Raw genomic sequence first — 16479 nt, forward strand, 5'->3', positions numbered from 1 at the left:
CCCACTGAGCATGTTTCGTGAAAGAGAGCTGCTCACCTTCTCTTCTGGGTAGATAATATTCAGAAATCCTTTTCGGTTCTGAGAATTAAAGGACTCCGTAGAATGACAAAGTTCATGGTTTACAAAAACGAGGTAAGATATTCAGTCTTGAACTCAAATTTAGGCACCTCCTTTTCTCCCCTGAATGTAATTGTCTTTGTCATCTAAATTCCTTTGGGACTTTTGAAACTCCCCTCTGAATCATGCAGGGTGCTTCAATTCAGTATTCTGTCTACTTGTCAGTCCAGATTTTGGAAAAGTCAGCTTACCAAACCTCTAAGCTGAAATCACAGCTTGAAAATTCAGTTGTTTTCACGTAAGTCCACCAAAAGAAAGAGGAGAGGGTAGAGAGTTATGAAACATATATCACTTTTTTTTTTTTTTTTAAAAAAAAGCTATTTGAAAAAGTACATGGATGTGAATAAATCCTCTGTCCCAATGAGTGTAGAATGCAGGACTGCAGATGTAGAAGAACCTCTCCAAGGCAGGAGCTTGCCTGACTTTACCCACGACAGTTCTGCTGAAGTTAAGGACATGCCTGCTTGCAGGATCAGGACTATCTCACTCTGCTTTTAATGTCTCGTTCTGAAAAACACATATGGGTGACTTTCTTAAGCCTGTAACAGCCAACACATAATTTGCTTAGGTGCAAATGAATTTTTCTGAACCTTTTACTCTGTACTTGTAGTATTTCATTTGAAAAGGGGGAATTGAAAGGAGAAGAAAATCGATTGTCTTTAATCTGCCCTCCAGAAGACAGCTTCTGTTATTCAGAAAAAGTAAATATGCTTTCTGTGCGCATGGACTTTCCAAACAGTGGGATGTATTCAGTTTCAGGAAATAGTGCAACCCCAGATGACTTTCTTCTACCAAATTATTTGGCCATTAAATATGGTTAGACTGGGGGAGGGAGATGTTGCACAAGTCCATCTTGAATAACCAGTTATGGGGAAAATAACTGTCCTTCCTCATTTGACCATCACTAGCCCAGACTTTTCAGTGGTAGAGGCTAATGACCGTTCACCAGGCCCAGGAGGTGGTGGTAGGAATTTCACTTGGTTAATTACTCAAAGCACAACCAAACTTATCCTTGCCTCAGTTTCCACCTTATCCCTTTGAAATATTGTTTGGATTTAGAGGATAAGGTTTCCTAAGCAGGGACTGTGGATCACCGCAGTTTTTAGAATTTAATAGAGACTTGCACAACCCTTGTTTGGGATCCTTCAGAGTTACTTCAGCAGAAATAACACCACACACTGCCAGTGGGTCAAGGCGAGCCTGGACCTGGGCGGGCTGTGTGTCATGCTGCCTCCAGTGCAGGTGGGACTCCAGGCTCCTGCAAGGGCCCCTGCCTTCTCCCAGGCACGATGTGCCTCCTCCTCACAGGTAGACACGGTGTCTCCACCCCTCAGCCCCACATTACAGTGCTGGGGACATCATCACCATTCCTCTGCGTGGGCTGAAAACCTCCTGCGTGATGTCAGCCGAATCCTTTTTAATTAGAATAAAAAGGCTCCCACTACCCTTATCGCATTCTCCTTTCCTTCCTATTGCACTTGCCACTCTCATTGTCAGTTTCTCACATTTTGCACTCTTGTGCAAGTTGTTCATGCAGACACTGTGGCTACCTGCCCCTTCCCAGTCTCCCACGCAACCAGCTCCCCACTGCTGCAGCTTCTGCCTCTCCTCTCTTGCTCTCCCCCCACTGATACCTTTCCTGGTCACTGTCCTCTCATTGGTGACCCGAGTGCCTAGCTCTGATGCTGCCCCTCCTTCCAAATCCCTAGAGCAAAGAGAAACCACTGCAAGGTTTTCAGTGATCTAAACGTCACCTGTGGGACTGTAAAAGTGAAGTTTTCAATTTTCATTCTAGTGAAAACTAGACTTTGAAAAGTCTCTGACTGCTGGCACAGCTCTGAACAGAAAGAGTGTCCTTGGAGTCATTTGCCTGAAATCACGGCTTGGATTATTTTTGTTTGGAATGGTTGTGGGTGGTATAGGGAGGTGGTAGATACCGCAGCCACAGCAACAGTCTTAGACTCCCCTCCTTAACCCCAAGAAATACACAGCTGGGTGTAAGCAAATAGCACTTGCTCAGGAAAAAATCCTGCTCACACGTGGCAAGTCAGAAATGGCTTTTTCAAGCCAGAGAGGGCAAAAGCAGACACAGCACACTAGGAGCAGGATATACCAGTCTTCTCTCTGTGGCAGCGTCTGTATGTGTCACAGGGAAATACATGTCAAACTGGATTAGGCTGCGGTCGATCTATCTAGCGCAATAATCTTGTCTCTGATAGTGGCCAGAGGCTTCAAACAGGACAAAACCTTAGTGGTTAATGTGCCTTTCATCCTGCTCTGTAATAGCTAGAACAGAGCCCTCCCTTCTGAAATTCAAGGACCAATTACACCTCCAAAGAAAAAAAAAAAAACACAAAAGGACCTGTCTCATATGAAGCCACTGCAAATTTTTTTTTTTTTTACTAATACAGATTTTTGACTAATTTTTACTTATTAATTTCTCCCTGTTGTTTCCCCTCCACTTTATTTGTTTACTTGCTTAAAGGCATGTAACTGTATTCTCCCCCCCTCTTTTTTTTTAAATTTTTAGCTAGAGAATATATTTGCACTGGAACATTAGGGCCTTCTGCTACCCTTTCAGTGTTAACTACAACTCCAGACAGCTGTGCTTTCTCTAAGGCATCCTTGTGGCACACACATCCAAACTCCAAAGCTTTAGTTTGACTGAGTGGACCAAGAAATGCCAGATCTGGAATAACAAATTCACTTGTAGTCCAAGCAGGAACGATTTTGTATGGAAACCTGAACAGCTCATGCCTGCATGACACATACCTGTCATCAAACACCTGAGCCGTGAGAACCCCCAAAAACCCTCACTGTTTTCACAACACTCCTGCAATGTCCATGAGGAGGAGGTAGGAATGTACCACCGTGATCCTCACTTTTCAGATGTGGATTCAAGCACCAGATTTGAGGTTAGATTTTCATCTACCCAGGGTGCTCGGCTGTGCCTCGCAATTGCCTTCCTTCCTCATAGTATCACTTACTCTGATTGCACATTGAAGTGCCTTTGCAATGAAGAGAACTGGAATTTTCTTTTCCCCTGTGGCCTGATTTCTGCGAGTAGTCACGACATTCTCACAGGTTGCTCAAGCAATTGCAAATCTAACCCTGAAAATGTGACTGCAATTTAGCTGCTTGATGCTATAAGGCAAAAATGCAGTAGAACAAGAAAGAACAAACAAATCCTAAGTCTCGTACAGCATGTCCTCATACAAGCTAATATGAACAGAATTCACCTGGATGTAGTTAGTCAGGAACACCCTCATCTGTTCACTGAATGAACAAAGATACGCTCTCACCTGACGCTAGTATATGGCCCAGAATTGCTGCGACAGAAAACCCTTGATAAAAATCGCAAACTGATTAATGGTTAGCTGCTTGGTTTTGGTTTTCAAGTTTTATTGGAAAGGTTAAGAGATTTTGGCAAATATTTATCCAAGAAAAAGGTCACAGGTTCTGAAAAAGTGCTTTAAAACTTATGATATAAATAAAAGATTGTCTTAGAAATACAAAAACAACAGGCGGTAAGTCAATCTTTCCCAGGACTAGAAAACAAAAGCACCCACGAGTGTAACCCCACATAGTTGAAGGGACATCCACATGGGTCACTTGGGGAGGGTGGGAGAGGCTCTCCAGAGCACAGGTGTGGTAGGGATAACATCCTGCTGGCACACACCTAACCAAAGCCAGGCCACTACAGCCGCAGAGGTGGGGAGATGTCTTTGTCTCCTGCCCTCCTCCCACTGCACACTGGCCATTGGGCCGTGCTCATTGCACAGTTTCACTTCAAGGATGGAAATGCAGCTCTTTTCTAGCTTTCTAAACAAATCACTGCCCAGGAAACAAGGCCTGATACTAACCTTCTTAGTCAATCTGTCTGGAAATGCAACCTATAACTCCTATCTATTAACCCAATCAATTCCATCTTAAACCTAGTCAGATTTAAAGCTCCTGCTACTGGGTTAAAAAAAATGTTCTAAAAGTATTATTTCTACAGAAGAATGTTGGGAATAAATAGAAAGGAAAAGAAAATGGAGAAAAGAGTGTTTATTTTTAAGCAACAAACATCCTAGTGATGTGGCAGGTGACCCCAAGATTGCCTCTGTACCTCAGCTCATTCCACTGGCAGCACAACCTAAGTGATACTCAGTGAGACTGGAAAAAGGCTGGCTGATGTAGAGCAGAAATTTTAGAAAGGCCTTGTTACTGCCCAAATGCCATGGAGATGGTGGAGGGGAGGTTTCAGTCTTTGCTATGACTACCTTCAGGAAACAGGAAAGCTGTGAGTCACCAACTGGCCTCACACGGCTGTGGGACTCTTCCTGAGTGTTGTGCTACCGTGCTGTCCCCACCTACAGGGAAAGATCCTGGTGCAAATCAGGCCCAACTGCACGGACATGTAACCCAAGGATCTCAGTTGTGATCCAATTGAATAAATAATAGTAATTAAAAAAGAACTGCTACGCCCACTCCTCAGAACAGGGGCTTCAGGGAGCAGAGCTTTGCTGCTAACATCCACAAAACGTCACAGATCCCTGGAGCAGAAATCCTTTAAAGGCCAAATACCTTGTGGCACACTGCTGTGACCCTGGCAGGGCGAAGACTAGAAATACTGCTAGTGAGAGCCCATAGGAAGGGGATGTTCAGTACTTCTCAGTTATAGGACTGGGGTATTCTCCTAAATTTCTCTCTCCTGGATGACCTGTAGGCATGTGCCTGTGCAGTTCTCTCAATCCAAGCCTGTAAATTCCTGTCTGTTTACAAGGAAGGGATTGTTCACCTGCAGTCAGGATGCAGGGCACATTCCTACGTCCAAATAAAAATAGATTTACAGATTCACATCTCGTTTTTGCTCTATTATTCACCTTAAGGTTTGAAAGCCTTCTCACCTACATAACAGCCTTTGAAAGATGAATGTGTAGCAATAGTAGATTTAAAATAGCAGTTTTTACTCTATTTTCTGTGAAATATTTTTTGTAATAAAACATGATTTCCTATGATTTCTTTGAAAATAATTTTACTATTATAAGGGGAAAAAAAGGAGGGGAGAGATTTACAGTGTTAGGGTTGTTAGAAAGGGAGGCTACCAGCACACACCTGTTCATGTTTTTGCACAATATTCAGGAAGCAGCTGGTTCAGAAAATATACCTTTGCTTTGCTAAATTGTTACATAATTATTCCTCCTCGTTTTGATAACCATTTATAATAACTGCATCAAACGTTCACACCTCACCTTTCTCCCAGTGTCTCTTCTATACATATGCAACTAAGGAAGTCAGAGCCAAAGTAAATATGTTCGAGGCAGCCTTATCAAAGGTATTACATAGCATTTCAAAAGAGGCTGATATAAGCAACAAGGAGCGTGGAAAGAGCCTGCTTACTCAAGCTGCATTCTAATAGTAGAAAGGTAACTTCAAAACCTGCTGCCTGATTTAAACTTTTTTTTTGTTTGCTTAATCTCTTGCACAGAAAGCGTGTCTCAGGCACCAGCGGTGGTACTGCCTGGCATCCCGTCTGTTGTCTGTAGCGCAGGGCAATACTGGGTCAAGTGGCATGCGAGTGGGACTCGGCACAGCTCCAAAGCAGATGAGCCAACTCATGCCAGCGGACAACTTGGCTCTGTACTTACAAGCCAGAAAGAAAAGCACATTAAGCCCTAATCCTCTTTGGGATAGGATTCAGATTTACTCTTTTCTTCTGCGCCTTGCTGGAAAATTGTTCCAACCACTCAACAAAGGGCCCTAGCCAAGCCTTTGACACAGTAACATCCTGCAGTTAATGCCAGGAGCCAAGCTCTTTAAAGGATCATTGATTTCTTTATATGAAAAGGCACACATCAAACCCCTCTCCATGGAAAGGAGGAGGTGGAGGGTATTGACCTTTTCTATGAGAATGCAGAGGAGGATTTTAAAAAGACAAAATGCATGACTACCTGATGCTGAAATTAATGCTTATCAAAGTTCTTCAGGTGATAACTCAAGGTACAAAGTTTTCTATTCATCCACAGGGCCAATTCAGCATAAGGAACCTTATTTTCTCATCAAGCAGTATGACACAGATAATGGCTTAATTCCTGTTTGTAAGCATGACAATGACAGTACTAACATAGTTGGACATTTTGGGCATGTGTTTGCACACCAGTATATATCCTGTATATCCATGAGTGAGAATAATCATCTGGGAGCACAAGCAACACAACTCTGATGTAACAAAACAAACAAGTACCTATTCAACTGAAAAGAACCCTCCCAACATAAGAAGGTAGTTTAGGCTACGTATCCCCTTACATTCATTTGCTCTACTGACTTTTATTATACTACTCTGACACATCCATAGAGAACAATACTGTCTGCTTCATTTTGTGTGAAACTGCACACCCTACACAAAGCCAGTCCTGCCAGATTATCATTTCCACTGCTCTCTTCCCCCAACACACATCCTATTTTCCCCAAAGCAAAAGGCTCATAAATGTATTTCTGCATATAATTTTAAAAGATACAAAACAATGTTTTTTTCTTTGCTGATGATAGCAGGTGACAATTGTACCTGAAATGGATAGTATGACTTGACTTGTTCTTACAGATGTGGTCAAGGATATCTGAAGGATGTTCTGCTTCTCTTCCACAAAGTGCCAGGGGGATCCCACACACCAAGGTCCATCTGGCCCAGTATTTGTTCTCTGATGGTGGCAATCAGAGATCTATTTAGCCTGGGCGCTTTGTATGGTCATTTCCCCTCATTCTCCTCCATTAATCTCAACTGACATTTTAGGGATGTTAAAAGACACATCCCTGATGATTTTTTTTTTTTTAATATCCACATATGGATCTCTGGTTGTGATTTTTTCTAATCCCTTTTGAAGCTCCTGTCCATTTCCACAATCTTCTGTAGCAGTAACTTTTGTAAGTTTACTAGCTACTATTTAAAGAAGTACATTTTAAATCCTTTTAAAATTACCTTCGATCACTTTCATTAGGTGCTCCCAAGTAGTTTTCTTGGTTTTGGACAAGGATGATTTCTTGATGCATAACTCATGGGTATGATTAAATAAATAAATAAATGAAAGTAAGAAACTTTCTAACCATGGAAACATGGAGAGGTTCACAGTGGGCTGACAGAAAAAGCCAGAATGTGTGAAGCTTCTTCACACAAAGTGCTCTCTAAGTGCCACTTAGGATAAGACTCCAGGGCTACAAAATTGTGATGAAAAAAGATGTCACTCAAATTTCAAAGAGTATTTGCAAAATTTTCACAGTTTCATTTTGAAAAATAAGTTAAGCTGTTAACTCAGAAATAGCATACAAGACTGACTTTGGCAGATCAGATCTCTAACCTAGAAAACAATGAGCTTTTCCTAAGCAACATTGACTGGGCTTCCACTGATGTTTGCTGAGACCCTCAAAGGGACTGTCTAAATTTTCCAGTGCTGGTTTGATGCTTTTTGGACCAGTAACTATTATTTCTAGGGTCACACATTATTCACAAAAGAACATCAACTTTCATTTGGCATTAGCTCAAGTAAAGGCTGGTTGGTAACGGCTTCTTGGGAGAGGAATGAAATATTGAGGGATGGATAAAGACTGAATTCCTTAAAGTGAGAATGACAGCCCAAAGTGATGTCTTCACTGCTTGCCTAGCAGCTGAGAGAAATACACTCCTTAAACTGGAATGTTCTTTGAAATGCTGTGGGAAGCAGCACAAGCCAGCTGTGCTGCATGCGGCACTAGATGGGTGGAGAAGCTGAGAATATTTGGATTTGGGTAGTGATAGATCATCCCACAAAGTGTAATGCAAACCTAAGTTTGAATGGGATAAGGTACCAAACAAACTAAGGAAGAGTTGAGAGAAGACCGGTAGAGCACCATGCCTAGCATATCTAAATTTGTGGAAATGGAACAAGTTGGGGCTTGCCATAGGCTAATACACGAATAATTACTTTTGTAAAAACATTCTGATACACACAATCATTAATTCTTATATGATCTTCAGGAATTGCTTCTTACCCAAATTATGAATAGATATTAATTATAACAACACCTTGTACTATAATTACAGTGTGCTTTTCATTCCAAGTGATCCTTAGGCCTTTTACAGTATATGTATAATTCATTTTTGCTCACCTCAGGGCTGAACACAACACAGTAAAGAGAAGCGACCGTATTAGTTATTAATAAAGGTGATCAGACCTCTTTTCTCATTCCTCACCACTCCTCTAGCTTCTCAACCTCTGTTGCAATCACTGCCTGGTGGCAGCAGTAGGGATGTAAAGGGGAATTGCAATGGGGATTAAGGGAAAAGAACAAGCTCTTGTCATCAAAGCCAGTCACAGTGTCTCTGACTGTGACCACAGCAGCATTAACTAAATAAAAGTTAAAAAGCATGAGTATTTTAGAAGATAATTATGTGATTGCAAAGTTAATGCGTTGCGTTAGTGTGATTTCTATACTAAAATTATACTTCAAAGAATATTTGGATGATGCTCTTAATGTAACCATCTACATCTTTGGTATAATCCCCCCCCCCCCCCCAGAAATTCAGGGTAGCTGTTTCAAAGGAATGTTACATTAATGTAACTCTGGTTGCACTGAACCTGCTAGAAACAGAGGCAGGAAACACAGAGTACGTTTCTGTAAGTTTGTTCACACTATTTTGCTGTAGTGACAATAACAATACAACCTTTATGCCAACACACAGTCACTCAGCATGTCAAAAAGACAACAAGGAGGTTAAGACTCCAGATTTCAAAAATTAAGATCCAACCTGATGTCCCAGATCATGCACAATGGCAATTATTATCTTACACTGTTATTTTCTCCCCCATCGAAAATCATTTAATCTTGAACAGTTAATTCTTGTGCCTGGATAAAAGCATTATCTGGGAACAGAAAGCAGAGCATGCATTGAAAGAAAGCACTCTTGCCTTTGAGGTATGAACATCTCTGTCTCTAAACATTTCCAACTTCAATACTCACTATTATGCTTGAAGATTCTAATAGTAGCACCTGAAAGCCTCGCACCAAGAACAAGGGAAGTGTGGTTCAACTCATCACTTAAAATGAGGCAGCCCTGTGGAGAAGGAGTACAATCAGCATCTGCATGAACTGGGAGGCTGTTGACAAGTGTGTGTATTTCAGCATACATTTATCTCTATAATATAGCACTGCACCAATTAAACTGTAAGTATTATATGTGAATTGGAATTTCTGCCACTTTTATGAGTGAGCAAAGACCCACTGCAAAGGCAGGCAGAAAGAAAAAAAAAAACTGGATTCTCAGGAATTCCCAGGAGGTGCAAAGGGGCCAAATATTTCCTGTAACTAGAAAGTGGTGAATAACCCTAACAGAGATCAACTGCTTTATAGGAAAATCAAGTGATGTAGGTTCCTCTATCATCTGTCTAAAGTCTATGATGTGTTTCAAGAAAAATACAGCCAAGCACCCCAAGTTGCTGCATGACACTAATGTAAGGAGGAGCAATGCTGAGGCTGGACTGACATCAACACTTTGAGCTACAGAAATAAGATCAGGTTGGATTGCTGCTGCATAAATTCCACTTCCATTAAGACACAAGTGGAGCCTAGGCACCAGGCAGAATCTCTCCCTCTAGTAAATGAATATACAGTTCACCTGTAGTATATTTTTCATTAATTAACTCAGATGAAAACTTGTTTTCTTTTTGGAATATAAGAAATGCAGGAGAAGTAACTTTGTATGTTATATCAACAAGAGTCAGCATTCACAGCTGAAATTCAAGCTGGAACCCTAATTTAGTTCTCCTTTCTATTGTACATCTTGTATTGTTTTGTTTCATTACCCAGTCAAAAGACAATACAACATTAGGCAAATACTTGTTTTGGAAACACAGATTATGCCTTGGATGAGAGATATGTACACAGATCTGCCTAAATACTAGTATACAGCATCAGCAGTAAGAGTTAGGTATGTGCATCTTGACAAGAAAATACTAGCTGCTAGGCTAATTATAGGGGAAATTTAAGAATAAATCTCCCATACACATGGTAATTACATAATACTTGCAACACATAACACTTCATAATGATATATAATATTAATATATACTATATTTATATTCTACATAATACATATAGCAATATCTTTATGCCACTTGTATCTAAATATCCCACCTCCAAAAAAGTCCTGAGTCTCCACATGAGGCCAGCTAAGTGAGGGAAAATCATTTCAGAGCTAAGTGATGGAAAGTTATTTTATGCTGTTATGTATGTCTACAATATCATAAGTTTACCTCTATTAGTCCTTATCTGTTTCCTATGAAATTACTGGACAACTCTTCCAGCAACATTGCAGACTGAAGTTCAAGTCCTGGGCAGCAGAAACATCCCCCCCGCCCCATCTTTGTATATATGTGTTTTAGAAGTCTATTGTGAAAGCTGGATTCTTCTTCAATAACGAGTGAAAAAGTGACTTCACCTCTTGTCTGGTGCTTTAGAAGAAATCTTGATCATACACTACACAGTGAGTTCATTCCATCTCCACCAAGAAGGAAATACTGTTTCACATTTGTCTGACCTGAAGAGGTGATACCAACTTTCCCAGCTAATGGCACAGTATATCAGCTTGTTATGTCAGGAGTTGTGAGGGATGGGATGATAAATTTTCATGCCTTTGTGTTAGGTACTCCAAATTAAAGATGAGGTTCCTTCAACATCAAATAAGAACCCAACTTTTGCCACGTTGCCTCAACTTTTGACTTGCATTCACAGCCAGCTTTCTTTGCAGGGGCTGGCCAGAGATCCATTAATCAGGAATGCTGAACACTGTTCTATGTCTTTTCTGAAAGGTTTGTAAAAAATTATCCTAATCACCATCTTTCACCATAGGCATCTGGACAATTATTCCTGCTCAATTTATGTGCAAGTAAAAAAAAAAAAAAAAACAGTCCCAAATAGTTCATCCAATAACACCTGAGACATGGGAGGCAACGTGCTCACTTTTTAGGAAGAGGTAACTTGGTTAAGAGAATCTGGATAACAAAGTGGGTCTCTAACCAGATGCTAGATGTGTGTGATAGGAACACCCAGAGCTAGAAAATATGACAAAGGAGCACATTTCAAGCCACAAAGTCATCAGTATTATGACCCAGGGGTTCCCAATATCATGCTTTTTTTCCCTCAGTCAAGCCTTTCCGCTTAACGCTTGCCCAGAATACTGCTGTTAAAACAATAAACAACAGTTCCATGTGTTCCTTCAGGAAGTACTCACCTTCCCAACAAGGGCTGGAATATTCATTGAATTTGTTGCAAATCCCATGCCAAACACCATAGCATCATCTACACCAAGGAACTTGGCCACGAGTTTCTCTAGTTCTACATGCTTGTCTAAGGTACCTGCAGAAATATACAAAGAAGCTTAAATCTCATTAGACTGAAAGTTTTTAATTCTAAGGACATAAAACATACAAAAGAACAGTCGAGAAGACTGTCATTAACCTTTTTTTTTTTTTTTTTTAGTTCTAATTAAGTTTTTCCATTTATATCTGGTGCATGTGGAATAAAACAAGAAAAAGCAAGGATGCAAACAAGCTATTACTAGTGCTAAAAATATTGTTGCTGTTAAGGTAGGAAAGCAGTTGCTTTGGGGGAAAAAAAAGCTTCCATTTCCCACAGCAACAACTTTTGATGTAGTTTATCCTGAAGAGTCATTTTCTGCTTCCTCTCCCTACTCCTCCCTCAGTGAGGAAAAAGCCCTCCTCCTTTTTACAGGAAGCGTAGGACAAACAACTTGAACATGCTTGAGTGCTTTTTGGATGAGAAAGCAGAAAATTACAACTAAATTCTTCCATTTTTTTCTTGTGTGCCTGTATGTATACAAAATTTTTAATGATGATGTTATATGGATAGACAAATGAAAGCTTTCTCCATCTTTTTGTACTCTGAAAGGTAGAAGCCATGCCACTCTTCATAAGTGATAGCCGTTCTTCTTTCTTCCCTCTCATCAGTCAAACAAATGCCAAGGCAACAACTGGAGAGCCTTCTTTATTGCGTGTTACTTATCTAATATTACTGCCTGGAGGCTCTGAATCAAAAATGTGCTCCAGCTGTCCAACAAAAGCAGTATCTTTCCCCACCAGCTCACAAAGGAGGACAACAAAATACAAAGGGGAACAAACAGGGGAGCAGCGTTAAAGAGATTAAGATAACAACTAACTTTGAACAGTAATGAATCATCTCAGCTTGCCAACTCTCTAGTCTTTGGCTGGCTGTGCATTGCAGGTAGCAAGGCAAGAGGAATTCTTACAGGGTGATACACGGGAAAGAAAAGAGTGGCCTGTGGATTCTGACAGCATTTCTCCTATGAATAAACAGGGAACAGAAGAAAATATTGAGGAAGTGAACATCTCACCTCACTTGAGATGCACAAATCAATGTCACAATAATATAGGTAAAATGAATTACAATTAATGAGAATAAGAAATCTGTGTTTACTGTGATGGCCAAAGGGCAGAAGAATGGAGGAAAGCAGAAGCTTGTCTGAGTGCCTTGACAAGAATGTCAAGTTAGGAAGATGATCTTACCTTTATCTCATGGAGGGAAGCTCAGTAAAAACAACAAAACCAAAATGGCAGCAGCAGTACTAACTCAGCCGTTGCAGCTGAAAAGTAGTGGTTTTGTTAGTTTTTCCTCATTAAATATCTAGAACCTCCAGTAAACGTGAGCTGACTGTGCATGAAGCTCGACTGTGCATGAAGCTCCTCAAGGATGGCTACTTTTTGTATTTGTAGATCCCAGGATGTGCATGGATATGTGCCAGCCCTGCAAACAGCCAGTGCTTAGTAGCTGAGCTCCACAAAACACAAAAACAGTTTCAGAATTGAGCTGTCTGCTGGACAGGTCACAACCACGTGTGTGGGAGGCTCTATGCCTTGACTTGTAAGCCCAGTAGGTCTCAGGGTATATTTCTAGTTAGCTCTGTGTTTTATTTTTTCCCTCCAACTGCACTAGTGCTCCTTGCAGATGCTATTTTGTCACTGGATGGCTATGGACAGACGAAGGGAAGATGAGGTTTGAAAAGAAAGTTTTGGAGCCAACCACACTGTGTTGACATACTGAATCAGAAGTAGGTTTGTGAAAGCATGAGAAACAAGCAGTGCATGCTTTGCAAGGCAGTCATTTTAAAGCATGAGAAAACTGTCCCTGACTCTACCAGGGGTAAATCTGAAACTACTGGGGTGGAGTTAAATTGCTTTTTGGGGTTGCAACATGTTTTCTGTTTTTACAAATGAGGAGTGCCTGACTCACTACAAATTATTCTAGTCAAACATCTATTAGATGAACCAGAAAGGAACAGCACACTTTTGACCCATTTTTAATGATTGCGTGATGCGGAAGAATCAGACATTCTGAAAGTGACCTATTCCTACTTATTATCTACTAACCTTAACACATTGAACACAGATGATACCATATATCACTATTGTCTACAAATCCTGGACTACAAATTGGAATCAATAGAGGTTGGTTTAGCAACACCAAAACCTGAATGACAAGGATTTGCAAAATCAGCCCTAGGTTTGAATTACTTTAATCAGAATGGGAATACTGTAGGTGGTAGGTGGGTAAGGTGAGGTGTTGGAGGAGCAATATGATAAATACCCATACTGACAGAGGCAGGTTAGTGATAGCCATATACATTGGGAAGAACAGATCTGAAAAAGCATACCAGAGTGCATTTTCCCAGTTTTAGAGTAAAAGGGGTATTTATTTAATGAGTTATGCAATTATTTAATCACATCAGAAGATTTCTCCATCACAGGTCACTCCTTGGGCACCATGTAAACTGCAACAATTATATCACAACCATTTCCACTGGGGGAAAAATGAGAGAATAGATGTGCTTTATTGGAACAGGACTTGTCCACTAGCACTCCCAGTTGGTCACAGAAACAACCCCAAAAAGCACAAGCAGCACTACCAGACTGATGCGAATCTGATTTGAAGGAACTTCCCACAGACACAAGCTGCTATGTCTCAAGCTACATAAGAAAGACAGTAATTACAGTGGTCTTCATTAAACACAACCTTATCAGTACCAACTCAGGTATCAGAACCATGAAAACGTTTTCTATTGTGCTGGATTCAGACCAGCATCATGACCTAGTGAATGCAAATTGGTATACTAGGTATATCGTTATTAATACACAGGTACACTGTGTAAATGGATACCTTCTATACTTGTCCTATACATAAATACAGACATTAGAAATTTTTCCCCATACTCTACTTGCTCTGATTTTTTATTTTTACATTGACTACAGCTTGGTTTGACCCGAGAAATGGGATATAACTAAATATACATCATCCTACTGTGAAAGATTTAGGGTAAAAAATAAAAAGAGAAACCTACCTGCACCTTTAAGAGACAAATTAGTTTCTTTTGAAAGTTATTCCTCCCTCATGAACAATTATATGCAACAGAGGACAGCAGGTGTTTTGTTTCAAGATTATATAGATGTTATGGAAAGTAAAATCAAAGATCTTAACAAAAGTGGGAACTTTCACAATATTAGCTGCCTCTGCAGATTCCCACCCTTTTCAAAGTAAATCCCCTCCTTTTCAAATGCTGGTGACCTAGTTCCTTCCCTTAACTTGCCACTGCATTTTGGGGACAGGGAACACAAACCATACTCTGCTGGGGCAGGTTTTCATAGTCTTACCCACGCTCTTGGACTGAATGTCACGGTCAGTCTACTGGATACAAAAAGCTTGAAAATTCACTTCCCCCAGTCCACATATTTTATTATTGAGCTTTGACACTTCCTTCAGCTTGAATGTGGTGGGTAATACCACTGTTCACTCTGCCCAATAAAGTTTTTCAGGTTCTTACACACCAATGACATGTACTGGTTAAACTGCGAATATTGGCAGCAGTATCTTTTAATACAATTTCTCATTTTGATTTCTGAAACCCAAGGAATAAAGGAAAATGTCTTTTTGCTTCAAGATAAACAAAAGCTAGCTGAGTACACTGATAAAAACAGGAAGCCACTGAAAGAAAAAGAACAGATTCCCATAAAAGTCAATTCCACATATGAACAGCAACTGGGAATCCTGATATGACTTGTCAATGAGAATAAGAACCATTACTCTATGAAAATGATGGTTTGTCAGAGGTACCTTTAGCTGCATGGGGAACAAAATAAGACACCGAAACGTCCCTGCCACACTAGAAACTTCAGGTCACAAACTCATTCTGGTAAGGTATTTGTCAGAGATAAAAAAAAAAATAATTACTGAAACATATACATTTTTACAAAGGAAGATTAAATAAGTTATTACTGGAAGATGAAGAAAGAAGATGTAGTAAGTGTATTACTTTTTCACATAACTCTACAAAACTGGATGATCCAGATGGCATCACTGTCACACAGAGCCCACTAGAGGAGCAAAGCCTAAACTTGTTGGATGATACGCAGTGATGAGAGGCAGAGGAGCACATAGCAGTGTTATGCAAATGCCTCATTTACGACTGCGTGTGTATGAAAGAGCCCCTAAAGAAGTGGGGTTTGAGGAAGCATTTGAAATAAAGGAAAGTGTTCACATATTCTTAATTTTGCTCATGGGGCTTCCATACCAAAAAGATAACACAGGTGTCACAGATCCAATAATTTACCCGTGTTACTTACTTATTCTCAGAAAAGAGATTGATTTTAACAAAACTTCTAGTTTAGTTTGGATCTTCTCATTTTCTTGGATTTTGTCTACCTTTATAAAAACGCAGCTGAAGTCCGACCTGTCTAGTGCCAGAGAATGGACAGCAGCACCTTAATTGTATAAATATCTGTACATACATAGATAACACTATATATTGGAGATCTTTTAGGTTTAAAACAGACCACACAACCCTTATTTACTCCTGATGCCTTCAGTTCTACCTGCTGGAAATCAGACTGTTTGGAGCTTAATCATGCTTTACAAAGCATTCTTGTGCAGTGGTGAAATACCAGAAGCAAACCTGGCCCTTTGATTGTAAGTTGCATCAGTTATTTATGGGAGGCTAGGCAAAACAAGGAAAATGATGGTAGCAGATGACAAAGAAGGAAAATTCCTTGTTAACTGTTTCCTAATCTATACTCTGTCCTACCAGAAAGCTGAGATTATGAAATATACATACACACTAATTCTCATTTAATATGACCGCATTTTTTCCTTAAGTTTCTAGCTGGAAACTCTGAACTATAGGAACTTTAGTTCCTTATCATTTCCTCCTAACTGAAAAATGAACCATTTATTTCTCTGTGTGTTCAGTACTGAGTTTAAAACGGGCCCTTGCTTTTATTAAAGCTATGAAATGGTATAAAAGAAAAAACAACTATTTATACC

At 40.1% G+C, this 16479-nt stretch overlaps 1 protein-coding gene across 17 annotated transcripts in view; it reads right to left on the reverse strand.

The window, feature by feature from the left end:
• SPTLC3 (serine palmitoyltransferase long chain base subunit 3) overlaps positions 1–16479 on the reverse strand; it is a 169409-nt gene that overhangs the window by 29291 nt on the left and 123639 nt on the right. For all 17 annotated transcript variants that reach the window (XM_066993428.1, XM_066993418.1, XM_066993429.1 and 14 more), the window contains 2 exons: positions 11363–11487; positions 9094–9187 (listed from right to left, as the gene is read on the reverse strand). In XM_066993428.1, coding sequence (XP_066849529.1) covers positions 9094–9187; positions 11363–11487 — 219 coding nt within the window. The remainder of the gene's footprint in view (positions 1–9093; positions 9188–11362; positions 11488–16479) is intronic.

This window comes from Anser cygnoides, chromosome 3 (genome assembly GCF_040182565.1).
Source record: "Anser cygnoides isolate HZ-2024a breed goose chromosome 3, Taihu_goose_T2T_genome, whole genome shotgun sequence".
NCBI classification, from domain to species: domain Eukaryota; kingdom Metazoa; phylum Chordata; class Aves; order Anseriformes; family Anatidae; genus Anser; species Anser cygnoides.